The 23,890-nt window shown below is 36.9% G+C and overlaps 1 protein-coding gene across 29 annotated transcripts in view; it reads right to left on the bottom strand.

Moving 5' to 3' along the window:
• The window catches only part of TCF4 (transcription factor 4), a 345,156-nt gene that overhangs the window by 68,732 nt on the left and 252,534 nt on the right, over nt 1-23,890 (bottom strand). For 2 of the 29 annotated variants that reach the window (XM_037806090.1, XM_037806088.1), the window contains exon 1: nt 23,235-23,656. The exons of 24 other annotated variants lie outside the window; for them this stretch is intronic. In XM_037806090.1, coding sequence (XP_037662018.1) covers nt 23,235-23,303 — 69 coding nt within the window. In that variant the 5' untranslated portion in view covers nt 23,304-23,656. 3 more of the 29 variants (XM_037806087.1, XM_037806085.1, XM_037806086.1) reach the window with 3 other exon arrangements.

The raw sequence follows: 23,890 nt of genomic DNA, 5'->3' as shown, positions 1-23,890 counted from the left end.
TGCTCTACTTGAAGTCAGTAATGTCTTCCTTGTGGACATAAAAGTGCATATTTGCAATGTATGAGTAACAAGAACAGATCCTAAAGAGAGGTGATGAGCTCTTCAAAGATGAAGTGAATGCACTCTGTAACGTGGTATCTGGGGCAGGGGAGGGGGTCCTGGCACCAAGAGACAGGAAAGTAGCTATCGCCTCTCCACGAGAGTCCTGCGAAAATGAACAAAACGCATTCCACTGGGAATTTCACAAGCACTCTCTTTCCTTAATATATAAAAGTCTGATACGAGTGTGGTCTGATGGTTATGTTTGCCTATATTAAAAAATTTTTAAACTTCATAATATAATTTTATAAATATTTCCTGATTTGTGAATAACTACAAACTAAAAAAGAAAACTTCAAAGGACAGAGTTAGTTCAAGGACCCCTATTATTCAGACTTTTGACAAAGCAGGTTCTCTTTTGTTAATAAGGAATAAGATACTATATGTTTTAGGCATATGTGGAAGGGCTCTTCGTTTTTTAGCATCATTGGTGACTACAGAAACACAACCACCTTAAAAGATAATGTAGAAGAATGCAGCACTATTTTAGAAGAGCGAGCCACATTGTAACAGCAGTGGATAAAACTATTTTTAAAGGAATTGTACATTAAAAAGGTTGCCTTCTCTGCAATCTTCCCTAAATTTCAATTCGAAAATCAAATTAATGCTGGGTAAGACGCATATAGCCTGTATCTAATGCTATCTCATACCTCCGTAGTGGCTCTACACCATAAACCCACATTTCCCACCAGACTCTTTGTCCCATATGAAGGGAAACAGATTAGGAATGCTGGTTAATCTGAGCAGCAACTGAAAGATTTCTACCTACTACACCTTTCAAGGCTGAGATATCTCTATTCCCTAAAACTCTTCCATTTTCCCATTTCAAAACCAGAGCAGTGTTATGGCTGAGTAGATCCAAAAGTCTTCTCAAATCAAACATCTCTCCAGCACAGCTGCTAAGTGACCCAATATGTTCCAAGACAGGCTCATAACCCATACACTACATTATTTTGCTACAAGCCGCCAATATTTTATATTTCAGGAAAGCAACATGTAAAAAAAAAAAAATTACCAACAGGACTTCTTGATACATCACTCTTCAAAAGCAGCTAATAATGGCATGAGCAGCAAGTAAAAGTGTTATATCTTAAGATGTCAAACTGAATGGTGATTTAAGGTTGTATGTGTGTGCATTAAATATCAGGCAGGTAAACAGCCACTGCTCAAATGTGTCACTAGAGTAAATCAACTAATTGCTATTTGCTATGAATTCAAACACATCTCATAGGACTAAAGCTATTACACTGTAGGAACATTACTAAATAGCAGAATGTAATAATTATAAAAAATGTTAAAAAAAAAACAACAAAACAATCATTATACCAGTATTTCAATCTGTATATCAGGTGAAAGCTTGGACAGAGGAAAAAAAGTGGCCTTAGGCAAATATCTTAAAACACAACCAATATCCACTGAAAAAATATAGTCAGTTTTCTCTACAGAATCTATCATACAGAGGTCTCCCTGCCATTTAAGTCAACAATTTAAATCTTTAGTTGTTGCTATTTATCAATGAAGATGAGCTCGAATATAGAAATAGATATACGAAGAAATGTGTCAGGTATTATGATATTATGAGTAGGTTTCAATAGCTGCTGTTCAACTAATAATTCATCTCATATTTTTTCCTTTTTTATTTTTAACTTTTTTTTGGAGGGGGGATTGGTTCGTTTTGTTTTGTTTTGTTTTTGAGTCCTGGTTTATTGGGTTTCCATTTCAAAGACGGTAGACATTTACTCATGAAATACCACACTATCTTTTTGAACTATATAAATTCCTAATTGTGAGTAATATTTTGAAATGCAATAGCTGAAGTGGAAAAAGTCACGTCTTCATGGACTACCCATCTGTAGAGCAGATTACAAGACGTGAATTTGAGTACATTATAGAAAAATGTTACTCTGAAACAAAACATTTTCTTGGGTAGCATTAAAAGTGTCTATAATGTTCTTTTCTCCTCTTTGCCTCTCTGTTCCCACAACCAGGCCCTCCCTTGGCATACTTGCAGATGCAATCCCTGCTGAGCAGCCCTAATGAGGAGCCACTTCCTGGCACCCCTGACTGTCACAAGTTTAGAAGGAGAGAAGTCACCCTGAATGAGATGGATGCACCTCCAACATCTCGCTTCCAAAGGGCAAGTGTGCACACAGATACACATGCCCTCATTTGCTCTTCCATTTGGGGCCTGAGATGAATGGGAAGTTAGAAACTCGAAGAACTTCTAAAGCTATCCTCCTGCCCCTCCGCAGCATCCTTTCAAACAGACTCAGAGAGATGCCTCAGATGAAACACACACACACACACACACACACACACACACACACACACACATTAATCTCGATCGCTGCTATTTTTCAGCATCATTTCAATGTTTAACAACCTGAACTAATAGCCGTCTTAAAACATGTCTCTAGCTTCTGGAAGGAACCCCCCACCCCCACCCCCATCTAGTTTTTAGCTTTAGTATATTTCTGATCATCTTGATGGACTGACCTGCTCTGGGATTTTAACAGAGAGTGAACCATTTTTTTTTGTTTGTTTGTTTTAATTGAAGGTCCTTAATGTGGGCCACATGTTTTTGGCAGTGATTTGAAAGTACAGAGGAGGCAAGGGCAGGGAATGCAAAGTGGGAGGGAGGTGGGGAGGGGGGAGAGAGGGGGAAAGTGGGGAGGAGTTGGATGATGAAAAGACCAGTTCCACAAGCGAAGTGCATTACCAATCCAGAGTGGAAAGGGCCGGAAGGAAAACCCACCCACCTCACCCCTGCGTTCATTCTATCAACCTGAAATTGCTGCAATCAAAACCATATGTCGGTTCTTCCAGATCTTTCTCACAGGACAAACATGCAAAGGGCCTCAGGCCTGGCGTTGCCATCAAATGGTAATTGATACCATATGAGCCACAAAATAGAAAAGCACATGCAGGCAGCAACCTCTCTTACTGCACCCCCACCTTCCAATCCCTTTCTTGGCCCCCTGAGAGGGATGAAATTGCAGGTCTTGCCGAGCTGCTAAGTGCACTGTGCACCATGAAAAACAAGTGTATGTGGCTCCAGTAACCACCTGTAAATCAGAGAGAAAGGAGGGCCCACTAGCCAAAGAGCTAGATCCAGCGAACAGGAGAAGGTGAAAGGTTACTCTGGGTTAATGCAAGGTCATCGATCATGGGGGAAAATGAGCGCAGGTGTGAAGCAGATCACAGGCCTGGGAGCAGGGAGTGACCTCCCAGGTCCCCCAACACATCCGGCCCGGAGAAAGCCAGTCACTGCTCAGCCACATCTGTCTTCCTCTCCTCTGCAAGGGAGATGCTGGGAACGTGGAAACCACTCCCCAATTACAAGGCAATTAGAAGAAAAGTGACCCCAATCCATATCTGCTGGTTTCCTTTCCTGAAGCACATTCTTGCATACCATTGTTCTCACAGAAGAAGAAAAAATACCAAGGAAAACCCGTTGAGCTGGAGGTCCTGGCAATTGCTGGTTGGATGTAATACAGTAGGTAAAATCCATCTTTTCTTTCCACCGACTCTGACAGAACTACAAGTAGCTCGCGGCTCTCGCCTCTGCATGTATATATTTTCTTATTAACTCAATCGGGCAGAAATTTGCAGAGATTTGTTTGGATTTAAAAGTCACAATAGAATGTCAGTTTTACCAACCAAGGCTCATTCTGTGGTGAAATGTACAGCTCTGGACCAAACAATGCACCACACACAGCTATTTGTTCCAATTCCTTTACCAGCCGCTTCTGAACAAACAACTAACTTATTCTAAACACATGCAATGGGTCTACGTTTTCTTCTTTCTGCCTCTCCCATTATATGTGATATTTTAGTCTTTCAGATCTTACGAAGTTTAAATATTTTCCAGATGGGACTAAGGAGCACAGACCCATGTAAACACTCTACGTTATAAAAGGATCAACTAAATACTTAAAACAGAAGAGGAAGATAATGTTATTTCTGTGTGAGAAGTAACGGAGTGAGCTAACATCGAAAACTAAAAAGAGGGACACAAACCAATTTTCATTTTCCTCCCCCAAATTATCAAGGACTAGCTGATTCACCGTCATTTAGGTCATCCTATCTATTTGTATCTATTCCAATCAAAATCTTTCCGGAAAAAAAAAAAAAGATGATTTAAGCTCAATTTACAATTCAATACATCTAAATACAAGAAAGAAAACTGTGGTCGTTAACCTCATGATAAATACCATTGTTCTGCAGAGGGAATATTAGTAAGGCCTGTTAATTCCATACATTTACCCTGCCCCTAAGCAGTCCTCTCTTCCACTAAAACTGTACCCCAAAATCCCTGAACGAGGTGGCATCTTCCAGGGATTCTGATCCCAGAGGCAATCTAGGAATAGTCACAATGACACTCAGCATCCATCCAACAGAAAAGGAAGTGAATACATGGAGGGAATAGAGTAACAAGGGCAGCAAATGAAAATGAAAGTTCTGGTGAATGGCAGGGAAGAAAGAAGTAGGGGAAAGCAAATGGGCAACATACAAGTTAAAGCAGCACAGGGTAGCTTGAAAGGTGTCAAATCAGGCAGGCTCGGGGTAACCACTTTGGGGAGACTCTGACCTTACCTCTGCTTTCCCTTCGTGGTCCAGTCAACATAACCCTGAGTCTGAGCATCTGCATTGTTTAAATTTCATCCTGTGGTGGTGTTTGCTGATTGGTCAGACATGGCTGACAACATCAGGACAGCAATCTGACAGACAAGGAGCAAGCAGGACCACAGCACAGAATTCATAGTAAGAGGGAGAGAGGAAACTTCATGCTGGATATATGAAACTCAGACCCGCAGCTGACTGCCGCGAGGCCCGTGGCTCGCCCAGGGGTGGGAGGGCCTAGGATGAGATGGGGGAGGAGAGCATGGAGAAGAGGAGGTGGGACAAGACCTGCACCCAAATGCTTCCCCCTGGATTAGCTGCATCTGGACCACGTTTAGTAGCTTCCTCTTGCCACTCCCAGTTCCTGTTACCTCCTGGGAATACAGGAGGCTTCTCTCCCTGCATGTCATCTTTGCAGAATGAAGGTGGTGATGGTGCTGTTTCCGATCTGGGATTTAGTTGGTGTCCTTTATTTATTTATTTAAAAAAAAAAAAAATTTTTTTTTAAATATCTTCCAAAGGATACAGAAACTGCTAAAAGAAGGCTGATTGACAAAAGCAGTCCACATAGATTTTTGCTAAGGAGAGGAATGGCCTCCAATTGAATGAACTTCTTTGACTAATTGATAGCTGTAAAGCAGATGACCAGAGGTAAATGCAAAAGACGAAAAGGCTGAAGGTGTTTGGAAATGGTGTTGTAGAAATAAAGAACAGAGAGAGAAGAAAGAAAATAGCTTCCAAGGGGGAGAGGAAAGAGGAGCCAATAATACTGAGATATGAGATACATCCTTATTTTGACCCAAATGCCTAGCGCTTTCCAGGCCAGCAGGAGCCACTGGGACTCCCTGAAAGCAGCTGTGCCTGGCCACAGTTGGCCCCCACTCTCTCCCAGTTTTGCAGTGAATACGTACATACACACACACAGCCCTGACCAGCCTGCTGGCCAACAGATACAACTGAGTATAAATGTTCCCTCATGAAGATTCATATGTAGGGTTTTCACCTTCAATGAAGGATCAATTTTAGTTTATTAGAACACCCGCCTTCATGTTGTTCACGAAAATGTGTATCAAAATTAGAGGAACAAAGCAGTAAAAGAAATCAATGTGAGTAAAAGCGGAGGTCCAGTGTGGACAGAGGAAATTCTGGGCAGGAGAAGAAGCCAAGGAGGCAGAGGTACCCACAGGGGCAGGGTTTCCTCCAGAGAAGGAAAATACAGTGGGTATCAAACAAACTGGAGAAGCATAGAGAAACGACCGAAGAGAAAACATCCGTAAGACAACAGGAAGTGAGGATAGGAGATAAAAAGATAACGCAATAGGGACCATGTAGAAATTCAGAAAATAGACACTAGTTTGTCAGAAGCATAAAGAAAGTTCCTTGGGATTTTCAAAATTGTAAGTTATAATTTTGCTAAGTGTACATCATTTAAAAAACATCACAGACTGAGGAAACTATAGGAAAACAATTTCACACATTTTCCTCTGAATCCACTTTTTACCTTAAAAATGACATTCCATAATTTCTAGCATCTGTTTATACTTGCATGAAGCAACAATAAAAATCCCACACAAGGGTCTGAATTTCCACACAATTCCTTGTAGTGTAAACAATATTTTTGTGGTATTCTTCATTAACTACGACCTTCAAGGTACAAGTTCTCTTAAAGGAATATTCAGGCAACTACCTTGCCCAAGACCAAAGTAAATGTACGATCCTTCTTCTGAAATCACCCAGAACCATAAATTTCATGAACTGGATACATCAAGGATCAGTCGAGAAGGTGCTTTTTGAGAAGATACCACTCTTAGTGTCAGTCCTGAGAACCCGAGCTGCCTTTCAAGTGCCTGGCCTGGTCTTTAACTCAGGAGAGGATCAAGGTGCCTTCAAAAATTATCCAAGAACTGCATATTTAGTGGAAAAGTCTACAGCTTTGGAGAGTAGCAAGGGAAGCAGGACGACAGCAGTTTCAGGTGCTGAGACACAATAAAAACAATGAGGAAAGAAAATGTTTGCTTTTTATGTCAACTGAGATGTCAGTACCCATTAATAAATCTATCTGCTAAATCTACTCTTATTCATGTGGGACATCACCAATTTAAAGCAAAATAAATTATCTTTAATTAAATGGAATTGTCGTCTTCCTCCCGCTATCATCCCCAATTATTACATCCTAATCAGCCCTTTAGGGAGAAGGCGAGGAGAATGCTGAAAGCCACAGTGACTGTAAACAATTTCTCTTTCTGTCAAGTGATGAAATTTTTATTTTAATTTTTGTTTATAACTATAATTTTTGGATATAAGTAATGAAAGCTACAAAAATGTTATAAATAGGGAAAAGTGCTACTTGGTCACTTCTAAAATGTCCTTTTATACTTGCTCTCCATAAAAATTTCAGAAGTCAGAAGATGCCATTATGGACTAGGCAAATTACCTGTTTACACCTAGTCTATTACTTTTATTTCCAGTACAAAAGTGCTAGTTTCAATTAATGCTCTAAGGTATGGAGCACTTACTGAATGCCTACCATGGTGTTTTTAGATTGTTAGGTTTTCAAATACTGGGATTGCTGAATGGTATCAATTTATGTTTAGACAAGAACAGCATATACACTTTAAATATTAAGACATGTAGCTGTATAAAAGAGGCTCATCTACTTTCAAATACTTAGTGACTATCTCTGTCCCAGTTCTTATCTCCCCTACATCCCTCTTCTCCTTTTTTAACTGCACCCAAATTCTAACAAAAGCAATGTATGTTTAGCCAAATGAATTGTATAAAAGGGACTCGATTATCAGTACCCATACGGATGCAATAATGGTCTCCAAAATAAATGACGAAATCAATGAGTAAATTAAGTAGTAAAATATTTTCCCAGGAGTAACAAAGAATGGATTTAGGGACAACTGGGTTAAATCTATATGTATTTTGTAACAGCGCCACTCCCAACCCAGTCCCAATCTACTTCTAGCCCCTAGCTTGGTTTTTATTTGTTTGTTTCACTTGTTTTTTTCTTTTTATAACTATGGACTTTAGAGGGAGGGTAGGGAGTTTCCTTTTAGCCTTCCATGTAACAACAGTATCAACCACTGAAATTGGTAAATTTATCTTCTGCCTAGAATAAATAGGTGGGGGTATTGACTGTTTTCTGACTACTTAGTGTTGCTTTAAAAATGTATTTTTTCAGGGTGTAGTACTGTTTTCATTTAGCATGCCTTTGAATTGCCGCCTACAGAAGTAAAAAAAGAAACCACAGCTATACAAGCCTGCTGACTTTCTTATAAAAGCACCAGTTTTAAACTTGTTTATACTACTGATTCCAAATGAATTCAAGATGGTGGCTAGTTAAAGAAAGAGAGACCGTGCCAGGGAGTTTGATCAAAGACTTCAATTCAGCAATGTTCAGTTTTAATTGACCACTAATTAAGCTACATTAGTCCAAGAAAGGTCTGTATCACTTTGAGTAATAAAGAAAAGAATTAATTTAACCCTGTGTCAGTCTGCTTTAGTAAATTCATCTGAAAGCAACTTCTCAAACGACAGGCATGAAAGAGGTGTCTAGTGTTAAATGCCAAAAGTGGTCTACAGAATTAAGAGAAGAACAGGGTCTCACTTTTCAAGTGCATTTGTTACTTCGCTAGTGATGTCACCTAGCAGGTATAATTATCTTCATTACAGATACAAAGATGCCAGCTTTACTCCCTGGGTTGCAAAGGGTTGCTTTAAAATTGGATTCAAAACATGGCATCATACCAGCCACAGTTTTAACTTTCCTGTATTCTAGACAAAAATAGAATGGATTTGCAAAATCATGAGAATTTTCAAAGGCTTGGAACTCTCCTTCTGGGAAAAGTGAGTTGAAGACCGGGGTGGGGTGGACGGGTGGGGATCACTGCAATGACACCATCAGAAAAGCTCATTATAATTAGGAACCATGGCCTATGACAATCACGACAGTAGCATTAAAAGTCCACATGTTCAAATCGTTCATTTCTGAACATCCAGTTGCACAGTTTTTATTTTCACACAAACACTGCCCGTCAAAAATGTTTATGCCACAATTCTGATAAAATTTACAGGACGGGGAAAAAAAAAGTCATGAACAGCAAAATCCCCACTTCAGGATTTAACAGCAAGAGGTAACATTTAAGAGTACAACTTGGCGTTTGTGATTTGTAAAGTCCTTCACATTAACAGAAAGGTGAAATGCCCTATGGTCTCATGACGAATGTCGAAAAGATGGAAAAGTTTGGTAATGGCTGGTGGTGGTGAAATCACAACATTGTGAACACAATTAACAGCACTGAATATACTTAAATGCAGCTAAAAGGAGGAAATTTTAGGTTGTATATATGTCAGTAGAATAAAAAAAAAAAAAAACAGTATCGTACAACACAGTGAACCCTAATGGTAAACCATGGACCGCAGTTAATAGTACAATTATAAAAAAATGTTTCTTCAACAATTGTACCACACTAATGCAAGGTGTTAATAATAGGGTGGTATATGGGAACTCATATTTGATGCATGATTTTTCTGTAAACCTACTACTTCTCTAATAAAAAAGAAAAGCAAAATGAGTTTACATTTCAAAAATAAACCCAAATGTTAATTGTACACTGGCTTCTATTTTATGGTAATAGCCCCCAACACCCATGTCTGTGTGAATAGCACAGAATCTTACAGTACCGAATGCCACAAGGGCCAAACACTCTTTGAAGAGGAGTATCCTTGTGGCCTCAACACACATTATATTTTGTATTAATGAATTTGGCAACCAACTACTGCATTTTCTACAATAGAATTTAATGACTAACATTTTTTTTACATTCTGCCAATACTCATTAAAATGCACTTGTTTGTGAAATGCAATAGCTAGCTATATGAAACCAAAATATTAATGCAAATTGGCATTTCTAAGTTTAAAGCAGTATTTGCATAACAGGAACTAAACATGGCACAGGCTGAAAGAGTGTGCAGAACACAAATGCTTCTTAACACCGTAATTATTACTGGGAGAAATGATGGCTTGTGTATACCATTAGAAGCCCAAGGAGAAAGCATCTGCCTGTATATGCTGGTGTAAGCTCCTGGGGTTCCAAATGTCTACTCTTTACCACCAAGGGGATGATGGGAAAAATTCTGCAATCATCTCACCTATTACAGTAGTAGAGTCTCAAGTTACGAACAAGCTCATTCCTTTTATTTAACAATGACCATTATCCACTGCCACCCACAGTTGAAAGTGAAAGATAATTAATATAATTTTGAGTGTGCATATATAAATGAAAGTGGTCATTAGCACCAACAACCTTCACTAGGCATATTTCTCAACTCAGTGATGCAGGGAATGAAAGATACATTTTGGTTTTCGGCAAACTACAAACAATGTCCCACTGAGCTCAGCTGGAGAGGAGGTACCTTGAGAAACAGGACATTTAAAAAAGTTTCAATACTCACTCGTTCATTCTATAAATATTATTCGAGCACCTCTACATGAAAACGGTTGTGCTAATCTTTGAGGAGGACATAAAGCATAAAAGTTTGTCTTCTAACTGCTTAAAACCCTGTTGGGAAGATGTGAAACAATTTGGTGACAATGAAAAGTCAGATTAGGTACTAAATGAGTGTTAAAGGCCAAGAAGTACAGATGTTTTCTTCATTTATTATGAAGAGACATTTAAATTACGGGAGTAAATACGTATTTATCTTTTGATAAAAATACTACTTTTTATTATAACTGCCAGGGAAGAGGTATGAACTTTCTAAATCCTACCAGCTCTTGGGAAGTACTCTTTCCTCGGGTCTTGTCTATCTGTACGTACAGGCGTCTGCATAAACATCTCCCGGTTGTCTAAAACATGCTAACAGGTGTACAAAGAGGAATTACAACCTGCTCCCTGACCTGGAAGATCTCACTCGCTGATTCAGATGAAGGCAAATCAGGTTCCACACTATGTACAAATAGGAAAAGGGCCGTATTCTTTGAAAAGTTTGTCTAAAGTAAGCTCTAAATTTAAACAACTCAGTGATGCAGGATAAAGAGATAAACACAATGTGATAAGCATTCACTAACATGCTAGGTAGCACTAAAATGTCAATTTTTACCTCAGGTGTTTGCGGAATATAAAGCTACAAAAAATCCCAAAATATACTGAAATAGACATTCAGAAGAGACTCTACTTCGGTCACAATCCATATGATCTTCAGCAAATTATTTAATCCCTTAATGTTTCCATTTCCCAGATCAGTGCTGTTGAAAAGAACTTTTTGCAATGATGCAAATGTTCTTCTGTATCTGCTCTGATACAGTAACCGCTGGTCACATGTGGTTATTGAGCACTTGAAATACAGCTAAGTATGACTAGGAACTGAATTTTTAAAATTTTGTTTCATTTTAATTAATTTACATTTAATTGTTAAGAGACACGTGGCCATTGGCTACCTCACTGGACAATGCCATCTTATTTGAAAACAAGATAACAACATTTGGATCACCTCTCTTCCAGGGATACAGAAAGGATTAAATTAGGAGACATATGATAAAACTTCCTGAAGGAACTGAGGCTTGTAAGTGTATATTATTTATTGAATATTGATTATTACTGTCATAAAATATTTATTGTAAGCTTTATTGTAGCTATAAACTGCTTTCCTAATAAAGAAAATCACAAGAGTAAATTTATACTCTAAATGTCTGACTTAAATATCACACAAGCAAGTTTCCTGAAGCATGTTCTAAAAACAACATGAAAGCAAGTTATTGTTCCAATTTCTCAAAGGGTAACACTGGGACATATGGAATGTAAGATAATTATTGAGAGTCCAACACAGATAATCAATGATTGATCAAAAATGAAAACAAACTCAGTGCTCCCTCACAGAGTTTTGACCCAAAAGTAAATTTGCAATAAACAGACCACCTCCTAGAAACAGAAATACCAAATCATCGAGATTATCATCAAAAATGGTAATCTTTGTTACATGCCTTGTGCGCGCACATACACACACACAAACATACACACAGAAATTCTCAATTTTCTTTTCCTTTTGAATAGACAACCCTGTACAATAAAATGTGGGAAACAAATCAAAATATATGCCAGCTCAGGGCAAACCTGTAAGATGGACTCAGATGTGATGGACAAAGAGAACCAGAAGGCATCGATGTGCTTTTGCCGAAATTGTGCTGCACCAAGCTGGACGGGAACAGGAAGAGTGAAGTACAGGCTCTGAGAGTATCTGCAGGATGGAACTGAAATATAACAGTCCAATGAGCTAAGCAAAAAGGGATGAATAATCGGTACACCAAAGACATACTGCAAATCAGAACTGACAGTGCCTGAGCTGCTGTCTCAACTCTGATCAAACTGTGGAGAACTTTGCATAGCATGAGGAGGAAACTGAAGAGAAGAAATAGTTACTGTCAGACTTGGCAACTCTTTCCAAGACAGGGCCTCTAAGCACTAAGGAGTGGTTCTGGATTCTAAAAGTTGGCAGGTGTAAAACTCTGCCACCAGATACTTCCGTTCCACAGGATGCTAGGGGAGGCAATTGAGGTTTCAAAATCACTTTCAAATCTGTCAAGAATTATTCAACATTGATGGAACATAGAGCAGTGGCAGGAAGAAAGATCTCCAGATGTGTGTGGGGAAGAAGCTGCATTATTGGGAAATCTGAAAAGTGAGTCTTTAACGTTGGGTTTTCAATGTTTAATCTTTTCTTGGTTCAGAAAAGGAATATCCTTAATGAGGATGCCAGTAATGTCCTTAATGCCAAAATTATCTAAATGCAATTATGAATTAGCTTCTTTAGGCTAATTTATTTTCTTTTTTACCCTTTATGTCCTGCAAAAAAAATACAATATTTTTGGGGAGATGGTTCAGATAAACCAACACTTACCCTGCTAGAGAGATCAAGATATTTTGAAAGGTAAGATGTAAATATATATTCAGGATATGGAGAAGTATGCGTTATTGACTCAACATAGTCTAACAGCTGCTTTGAAACTATTCCAGTTGGTTCACAAATAATGTACTACATTTACAACATTTCAAATAAAAACTCATGTTTTTATGGTAAATGGTGGAAATACCTGGGCAATACTATAGTGCAGTGCACTGTGCCAAAAAAAGATGTCATGGGATCCCAAATAAAAAGTTCCATTGATAAACCTTAATGGCAAGGAGAAGGAGAAAAGAGGAGAAGGAGGAGAGGAAGATGAGGTGGAGGAAGAGAAAGAAAGGATAAGAAGCAGAAGAAGGAGAGAAGAGAAGACAAAGCAATGTGGCTCATCATGCCAGGAATTAATTGTTATGATCCAGATGAATTATTTCTAAAGCAGGAGTTCTCAACCTCAGCACCAGCGAAGGGCTGAACTACTCATTACAGAATGTTCAGCAACATCCCTGGCCTCTACCCATTAGGTCCCAGTAGAACCCTCTCTTTCTACCCTTCCACACTTGTGACATTCAAAAATGTCTTCAGACATTGCCAATCCCCGCCCCCTCCTGGGAGGGGGCACCACTGTTCTAATGATATATGTTTGTCATCAGAGTATATCAGTAACAAATATCCACTTTGATGTTCCTAAATCTTCACATAATCAAATGGCCATTTCTGGGAGCATCTTCCTTCAGCGAAACAAAGGAATATACCTTAAACCCATAATCACTTAGTGTGTTAACATTTTGATGTTGTGATCTTATGGTGCTCACTCATCAGTCCTAGCACATAATTTTGAAACAGGTGATCTGTGTTCATTCTGAAACTTTTTGGAACCACTCCATAGTAATTTGATTATGTCATGGGGAATACTGACTATTTCTCCACTAACTGGTGCTGAGCTATAGGTGATAATCAAAATATTACAACTGCATGAGAATTGTTGATGAATAAACAAGTCTTCAGTAATAAGTAATTGGCATTATACATTCCTGCCTAGTTAAGTAATCTACCTACCTACATACTCATCTGTACTTTCTCCCATCTAACCATACATTTATCATCATAAAACTTGGCAAGATTTCAGTTCTGATTGAGTTACACTGGTAAGCCTAGGACCAGCCAGAGTTTAATTTGAGTAGGTCTCTATTGGTAATGCATCTAGGAAGGCACTAAGATCTATAAGTAATCCCACATAAGGCCATCTGAATGTTCTAGACACTACATCATCTACTTCAAAATGTGTAACTATCTCAATATTTAAATATGCCTAAGGTTTAATAAATTGGTTATATTCTGTTAGATAGGTTATCTTCTGTTTGATGCAAGATACTAACGCAGACTGTCTTTTGAATGTAAACATCTAAAAAGACCAATTGAATGCAAGAAGCACCATCCAACTCTAAAACAAGTTAAATGAATCTGCAAAATGAACATTAACAATGTATTTAAGTTTCCCAAATCAAGTGCTATCCTAAAACTACTTAAGCATAATTTGTTTTTCCTTTCTCATCTGTTGTTTCCTTCATCATCTAAAAATGATGGAGGAAAAGAGCCATAAAACCAAAACTTCCTCCATAAGGAACAATTTGGTATGGTTTTTGCATTTCTCAAAGTCATACGTGAAAGGAAAAGCAGGTTCTATAGATTAGAGGTTAGGATCTCAGAATGATTCATACGAGTCATCTTTCTTGAGGTTAATGAAGTAAACTGAATCCTAAAAGCTTTTATTGGCAAAAATGACACTGAAAAGTTAGGCCAAAGGATCTTCAATTACACAAATCCATCAAAAGGTAAACGTATTTAACAATCATGCATCTATTTCTAGCAGTTTTAGCTCATTCCCTGGAAGCATCCCAGAGGTTTGCTGCACTTTGCCACCTTTGGTGAGGAGGATTACCAGATTCACATCAACATACCTGATTTTACAGTTACCTTATTTAAGTTTTTAATGGCACAGGTCTTTTTCTCAGGTGTTAATAGAAAAATCAATTTTAAATTGTAACAGCTGTGATCATTTTAAATCTCACAGCTGTCATGAGTTGAATATAACCAATTTTAGCATACAAGTTTCTGCTGCAAATGTAAAAATGAAATACTATGGAATTTTATCTTTTACTCCCTCTGAAGCAAGATGTCTAATAAAATAGAAGAGTAATAACTTATTTGCTTTAAAACAAAATCAGGTTCCCAATTATTTGCTGACATAGTCAACAGATGGCTTGAAAGAACAGAGAACCTCATTTTAAAGATATACTCCTATGGTAACTGTGAAACATGTTTAATTATGGAAATAGTATTAACTCTGGAAGGACTGAGTTAAATAGTTGATATCAAAATTGAGAGTTCATTTATGTAAACATTTTGCTGTGAAGCCAAGGGGGAGATTAAGTGGGATCCGTGCTACACATTAAGTGTTATTAAAATCTAGGAATTTAAATTATTACACAGGACAACATCTAAACTCAAAAGAATAGTGTTAACTAGTATCTTCGGGAAATAATGGCATTTTAACCACTCCTTTGCAAACTAAAACTTCTCAATGGGATGAAATAAAGATTATTTTTCCCCCTTTCAACCCAAATCGGTCATTACATTTTGAAGAACATGATGACATTCTTAAAGAAACTAAAAAAGAAAAAAAGAAAAAACAAACAGGACATTATTATTATTCTGCTCGTAGTAGAAAGTTTAGGTCTCTCTGTGAAATGAATCGTGGACATTGGAAACCCAAGAACTTCTAGAATTAGATTAACAAGCAATTATTGTCACCTATGCTACAGGAACAAAGCTCAAGTGTTTGAAAAATGATACTGTATGAGGAGGAAATAAACTAAAGAAAAAGCACAAATTTAAACCACAGCACTGGCAATGTTACAAAACTTATCTTTTAAAAAATTTACTCAGGGACTACCTACCTCCTGCCCAATATATAAGCAGAAAATAAAAATCTAAATTTTTTTCATCCCACATCTTCAATCCTACCTAAATGAATTTAATATGCCTCTTTTCCTCCCTTGTTTTCCCCTATAATGCATTTTCAGATTCACAGGGTAGAGACGAAAGTTGGCGATATTTGGAACCAAACAACTTCTAAAAAATCTGCTATCCCCCCACTCTACTTAAGGATGGTTTAGGGCAGCAGGTACAAGGAAGCCCTAGCATCTGCTATTATTTGCAAATTAATTTCAAAACCACATGAAAAACACTGTAGTCTTTTTATCACATCAAAACACAAAAAGGCACTACAAAGTGAAACTACACTTGTTCAACATTTATCCCAACCCCCACACATCACACAAAGGAAGCCTAAGAAAACAGCATCCATCCTGCTCCTGTATGCTGAGCCTCCGCTTCTGAATTGTAATAACAGGTGCAGAAATAATAATGTGCTGGGCAATCAACTTTTTTCCTCTGATTTGTCAGTTTAGCTTAATAATGCCATTAGGAATGTAAACATTTCTGCAATTTATATTTAAAAGTCAATAAAATAATGGGGTGCAGAATTTATCCTTTTTAATTTTTTAAGTAATACATTTGATTATTTTAATCACGTCAGTACTTAACTGGATGGGGTTTAAATATGCATGTAACATCAATTTAATTTGTTTTATTCGTTAGAAAAGCTATTGAGTAATACAGCATTATTCTTCTTAAAAAAAAAAAAGGAACACATTCTGGAGGAAAGGGAGTATAGAACTCCCTTCTTGGAGATGGAATTCTGGTTCCTTCCGAATTCTTTCATTATGAGCATTTTACAATGGTAATCAAAGAGGTGAGAATCCAATGCACATTCACTAGATGGCTGACAATAAAAACAATTAGGGTTTCCATACTGTGGATAAACTTTATTGGAGCTACAGTAATAGGACTGTGGTTGGGTAAATGCATCAACTATTTTTAAAATGGTGTGAGAGTTTTTCCCAACATAGCAATTCCCACTTGAACAGGATCATTACTGGTGCAGTCATTCCGTACTCTATAATTCTCATCCTTAGGTTTTTGGAGGTGAAAAAGCCAAGTCAAATGCTAGCCTCCAGTGTTAACATCCCCTATTCATTTTCAGGTCAGCTACAATGGAAGCAGCTGGAACTGAACTCTCCGCACACTGCCCCACCAATTACCTCCGCCTGGCCCTCTATCAGGATGAGGGTAATTTGGTCTCTAGGAAAGAACAGCCCTGGATCCCTGGAGGGTGAGAGCCAAAGCCGGCATTTTTTCTGTGGATCCTGAAATTAGACCATCATCTACATCGCCCTCACCCCTGACTTCTCAGGTGTTTGAACTCACTCTTTATCCCAATTGGGGGGAGGGGGAAGAGACTGACTCTAAAATATACTCTCTCCAATAAAACATTATGATGCAATGCTCCTTTAAAGTCACTAGGATAAAACGCCTTGATTAGCATGTGCATATTTCTTTAAGAATCAAAGCAATAAGGAATTTAAAGACAAACATCAGAAATGTGGGATTTAAAAATTTGAATCAAAATATGGTATTGTGACTGAAATACACCTGCTAATAAAAGGTGGTAGTTTGGAACTAGAGTCATGAATCTTCAGCTTGGCAAAAAGGAGTCTCCCAAAGTTTAAATGGAGTAATGCAAAATTCTCAAACCATTTTCAAGCCCGAAACCAGTAAATTAAACCTTAAGAACTATTTTTTAGATTCATAAGCTCATTTTATTTAATAAATCAATAATATCTATATACCTAAAACTTTTTATCAGATCACTTCATACATCAAAATGCTATTATTTTATAAATATATTTCTCTCAGTTTTGTCATTGTTCATCTCTTTTTCCTATTTCTATATAGATAACTGCTTTGCTCAGGACTATGAAAATTTTCCAAATAGATTATAAATATTTTATGAATGAAGAGTCCCAAATCTTTAATCAATAATGCTTACCACACGTAACTTAATACCCCATGTCAACCTAGAGTTAATGCTTGAAATATTAAGGGCTAAGTTAAACCCAATCAAATATATAAAAAACATTAAATAATTTGATACTAAAATTATTTAAAAACTATATTGGCTGTGGAAAATGGGCTTTTTCGTAACCCTGACAAATATTAGAGAAAAAAATTAAATGCCCTGTAATCTTGCGTGTGTGTCCCCCTGAAATTCTCACAGTTACAAGGCATGCGTTTGGTTTTGATATGCGGAGCAAGTGTATGTCTCTACTGTATGTTCTTCTTAAACTAAAAAGTAAATATGAATTCTAACAACTTTCAAAATTGTCTTAAGTCATGTCTAAAATCTTCACATTTTCATTGGATCAGAAATCAAGATTTTTTTTAACACAACTCATAAGAGAAGATTGCTGATCATGTGTTTGACCTACCTAGTGATTCTAAAGAAATACTGGAATATATTTTTTCTTGGTGATATAGCAGTGATAGAAGTTTCAAGTAGCTTGAAAAAATGCACACAAAACATTCATAACAATTAAATATAACAATGTCTAAAATAAAACTATGAGAAGAGCCATTAAAAAAATAAATTGTAAAGAAGAAACCATGAATTCTCAAGCCTCTGTAGTGGTCCTGCAATTTTAGTTAAAAAGAAATAGGAGTATAATGCAAACCACATTTATAGTGGAACAGGAAACAAACAATTCTTCAGCACAATTTCCTGTAGATCAGTTGGAAAGATATTTAAAGACTGCACCAGCTATTAGATCTTTTTTCCTGGCCACTTTTGCCCCAATTCCCTTGCCCCTGTTCCAAAGACCTTCCTCCCAATTCTCTTTGAAACACTGCATTGCCTAACGCTATGAGGATGCTTATCAATTATCAACACTATATTCAAAATGGGCAGACTAACCAGAAATTAGGGATTAAATAATAAAGTTACCAAATATGTAACTGATCTCTATTTTCTTCCTAAGAAATTAGCCCCAGAGAAATGTTCCAACTGACATCTGTGCCTCTCACGCACAGTTTGGAAATTTAATCAGAGGCAGGAGAGCAAGTGTAGCCACAGTATCAAGATTAAGCGCCTGGTAAATCTTTACCGGCTTCAACCTAAAGAACAAAATCAACATAATTTTGTTTTAAGCAATCAAGCATAGAAGGAAAAAAAAAGTTTCATTAGTATTTTAAAAATGGGTAAATTAAAATATTTTATATGTCAACAATGCTTCAGTTATTTTACACATCAAAAAGTAAGCTCACATAAAGGAACTTGCTCTTACATGCTTTTTCCTTGATATATTTTAGTTTCTTGAGTCAGTGGGGAGTTGAAAAATTTTACCACTTAGTGATTTAAGCAAGAATTTCCTCAATAATAGCAGTTAAACAATAATTTTAAAAAGCAATGCATTTATACTAGCTATTTTCATTTATAATCCTGGTTGTGAAAATAGTAAGCATATGAAATATCTTTTCAAAATACCAAATGTAATTTACATAATTGATACACTACTGAAAACTTTAAAACAGTGCTACCTGCATGTGGCTGCCTATACCAACTGCAAGGTTTGAAAAGGTCTAGATGTAAAATGTACTGAAAAATGTTATTACTGATCTTATTTAAAGATTAATCTTTTTATGTTAGCTCTTTCTGAGGTAAATGAAAAAAGCTAAGTACTTCATATCCTCATTTTTAGCTTTTAAAAATTAAGGTTACTGACTGAGTTTGCTACTCTTTATAGGAAAACTTTCTTCTGAGAATACATTCCCAATTGAGAGACTTTTGATATTCAAATGTTCCTATTTTTTTAATCTTAAGCAAAAGTCACAAAATTATCTTATTTTTCTTCCTCAATATTAGAAATAATTAACATCCATTTTTCATCTCTGAACTTTATGGAGGTGAAAAGAGGCATAATATGACCAACAGTCAGAATATAAACATGAAAAGCTCATTACCATTTACTTTCTAGATTTGATGACTTGACAAATAACTATTTCAAAACAACTAGTTTGAAACATGGTTTGAAGCTTGTTAGTATAAAGCAAAAAGAGCAATTACAATAATTATAGGTTTCTCTATACGGTTTAACACATGCACAAGCTGGCGAGAACTGATGATGTGATCTTAAATTACCATTAAGAGGAAATTTCGCCACTTTTTTGTTTTCAATTTCATTTGCCATAATTTCATCTTTCTGGAATTGCTATATTTTTAGATATGTGGAATTTGACCAAATAATTGCTTATTAAAATTCTTTTTCAAGGAAGATGTGTGAGCAGTTATAAAAATCCAAATTTAAGGCTACAACTAGACTTATTATAGACCAGGTAGTGCTTGATACTGTTTATGGCCTGAGTGAGGACAGACACAGTGACGCAATTTGGGATAAGCTTGTATCCACAATACTTAAAAGAAATTGTGCTGATTTTCAATGCAAAAACAACCTCCCTCCTGTAGTTGGGAAGTAATGCTTTCCAATTTTTATTCAGCTGAGACTAGGATTCATTTGTATTTGAACCTCTAATCCACAGAGAAAAAAAATTATTTGGTCAAGCTCCACCTGAGGTGGAGCTGATTTTCAAAAATACATTCTGGTTAATATTCAAGATTTATTCTTTCCTAATTCTTGCATTATGATTTTTAATAATTTTTGTTTTACGAAGCTCATATTTCAGGACAGGTCGAGTCTTTCACAGAGGGAAGAAACAATTTCTTGTGGGATATGGTCATGGAAACACTTCATAATTTAAGGTAATAGAAAATTCACATTTTCTTTTGTCCTGAGGTATCACGGATTAAAATACTTCTCATTGTCAGAAGTTAGAGGAAAACTGATTTTACAAATCTTATAGCTACCAGTTCAAGAAGAAGAAATCATAATTGCTGCAATGCTTAATTGTACTCTTCCCACAACCTAAAATAACAGTGTTTTGAAATGATTTTACATTTTTCTTCTTTTGTTTATTCACAGGGAAAACCTGCTTCCTCTGGCTTCTCTCAGTTCAGAGTGTTCAAACTGAATTTAAACAAGTAATTGACTTGTCACTGGGAAAAAATAGAAGGAATTCAGTGCTGTGTTGTTTTCAGAAGAAAACTTGTGCAACAAATAGTTGACCACACTTAACTCCAACCATTTAGGTTAAAACATACACTGGTTACACACACACCGACACAAAAATGCATGGATGCTCACACCCAAAACAACAAATGAAACTCAAGAAATGTAAAGTCTCTTCGATAGGCATTTTGAACAATTAACACATGGCATACACAATCTCCACAAAATGTCTGGCACCAAATCAAAAGCCGCTGAATGTAGAATTAGAGCTAGTACAATACACACTGTAGAATAAACAAAAATCTGCTTCTCCAGTGTATGCATGAAGGCATTTTAGAAAGTGGTATAGAACTGGCCCCGTCCAAGAACATGCGCAACTGGATTCTGCTGTCTAATGTTTCACAAAGCTAAAATGAAGACCTGGTAACCACTGGTGGTTTAAAAAGCTTTCCGCTGGTGTTCCAAATAGCTATATTTTCTAACTATAATGTATGTACAATTTGCCTCTTTCTAGTGTTTGAATCAATAGAGATACACATCAGCAGATTTGTTTTTAATAAACGTCTTAAAACAGTTCCTATAAATACATTTCCTGTGACAGAGTATCTTGATTTTATGAATACCATCCTCTCAAAAAAAAAAAAAAAATCTAACAACCAAAATATTTGGCAACTGAGAGGGCATATTAGTGATATGATGTCATATTCAGCATTTTCTTATGGTAGAGGCAACTGGCAAGCTGTGGGAATGAACACAGATTTAAAATTTCTTCTTGCTAAAAGAGAGTGAAAATGTCCAAAACTTAAAACTAAATTCTGTCAGTTCAGACTTAAAAAAGCAAAATAAAAAAATTGACATAAAAATCACATCACCAATAATTCCAAAAGATAAAATCATGGAAACTTATGTTCGTTGTAATTCTCTTATAATTCATAAGGGCCATATAATCCTTGAATCTATTTTATAGCTTCAGAGACACAGACTACACCACCATTCACGAAATTTTCATTAAAAGTGCCTTAATATTACAGATACTGACTATGTTATTCTGGAAATGTCAAAAAGATAATAGGCAGAAGTCTTAATCAGTATATATGATGAGGAACTACCAATTGCAAAATCAGGTACTTGTTAAAAAAATGTTACATAATACTAACACTCATTTTACAGATTTCAATAATTGACCAGTTCACAACAGAAGCCATTTGTTTTCAAATTACATTTCCTTTACTACCCTTAACTATTATTCTAATCACACACTATACTTCAAAAAAAGAATAAAAACAGGATAGTTTTATGAACTTTTGACAATTTACTTGTACTTTTCAAAACAAAAGTAAATGATTTTATTTCAGCAGTTACCCTACCCATTCATAAATTTGGCTTTTCGAATGCAATTACTAATCTTCTTAAACCACACTGTACCCTCAAACACTTGTGTATATGTGCACATTCCAGTATATGTTCAGCTAGAAATAACCATTATGCATACATCTATATGTATATACACTCACATGCATATCCCGCCACATACACATGTTTGATTCGTTGGCTCCAAGCACTACTGCTGAATTGGGCCTTCGTGAAAGCTCTGATCGGTCCCTTTTGGCCCAACTATCACACCCTGATTAGGATCAATCCAAATGGAAGTTCAAAGTACATAAACAGAGCAATTTATAAATGGCTGCTTTTCACTTTCCCCTCATTTTTCTTTTCTATTTAAAAATAAATTTTTGCTTCTCTATCGCCCAACAACTCTTCCCGAGAGCCCCAAATACCAATTTGAAAATACTGAAATCCTTTTCCTTCTGAGGGCCCAGCCGGAGGAAAAAAAAAATAAACCTCCAGATGGCAAGTAGAAACCTTCTGCTGGGGTTATGCACAAAATACCAGACACATTTTTTTTTTTCTTAAATAAAGCATTTCTATTAGAAGGGGGAAAATTGAGGAAACAAGCTACACAAATACAAATAACTTAGGACAATATTGCTGTATGCATGAATGGATTTTTGTGTTTTTCCCCCTTTTTGGCTTTTTAAAAAATGTATCTTTTACCTACATTTTAATTGATTGTCTCAGTTTTATGTCTTTTCTCTGGTTTAACCTTTTCAGCTTCTCTGTACTAAAACCATTTCACTTAAGCTTCCAATTTAGTAAGCCTCTAGATATCACAAACCCTAAGTCGAGTGAGAAACTTACCCCAAATTTCCTCAGCCTAACTTGGGCTTCCTCAACCAGCTTCACAATTCTGCTCCTCATATCTGCTTTTGCTCTCGGTCATTTGTAAGGAACAAGAATTTCCCCCAACGTATTTCTGTTCATCTTACCAACTCCCAAGTTTACCTGACTGAAAACTTTAGTTCCAGGAACCACTTTCTAAAGCTCTGAAAGCACTTATTTTTCTGGTCTGGGAAAAAAAGAAAGCAACACTGGTATCCTAGCATTGGCAAATAAGAAATCTCTCATGGCACCAAGGAAGGTGCGGCAGTCCTGAACAACTTTGCAAACAATAATCACCGCAGAGGATGCTCATCCCTGCGACAATAAAACTTGTCAAAATCCCCCTCGCAGTCCGCGTCTGCTTACCGCTTTCCCATTATAGTAGTACATCAAAGAGTTGCCGCCCATGCCAGGGATTGTGTATGCGCAGTACATGGTCTCGGATTCTTTTTTCTCCTCAGTACCACTCTAACAACTTTTATTTCAAACTCGCTGTCCCTTTTTTCACAACAATTCCTTCAGTTGCATTTTCCCATATGGCCGGGCCAAGCGTGGTGAATATGCAAAGCAGGAAGAGACCATTCCTGGCGGGCGGGGGAGGCCGCGGCGCTGCTGTCAGACGCTCAACTTTGCGCAGCGGAGCTGGAAGGCAGCCCGGCCCTGATGGAGCTCTAATTCCTAATGCATACGCGAGATCGATTCAACTTTTCCGAAGGGTTTTTATTAGTTCCTCGAATAATGCCGATTCTTACAAATTTCTGCAGTCTTCACTTTCTTTTTTCTTTCTTTTCTTTTTTTCTTTTCTTTTCTTTTTTTTTTTTTTTTTTCCTGTTCTAGGCACCCTTTTCTTCTCTAAAATTTCCACTCAACTGCCTTAGGGTAAAAGTGGAACAGGGTCCATTATTGAGCAGAATACAAATGCAGTTAATTGACTCCCCCTCTCTCTCTCTCCCTCTCTTTCTTTTTTGTTTTAATTTGATTAAAAAGCGAGTGGCAGGAAGGGAATCGTATGATGCACATCT

The sequence above is a fragment of the Choloepus didactylus genome, chromosome 16 (genome assembly GCF_015220235.1).
Source record: "Choloepus didactylus isolate mChoDid1 chromosome 16, mChoDid1.pri, whole genome shotgun sequence".
NCBI lineage: Eukaryota > Metazoa > Chordata > Mammalia > Pilosa > Megalonychidae > Choloepus > Choloepus didactylus.
The sequence above is the reverse complement of the archived record's forward strand: the minus strand, read 5'-3'. Positions and strand labels throughout refer to the sequence as shown.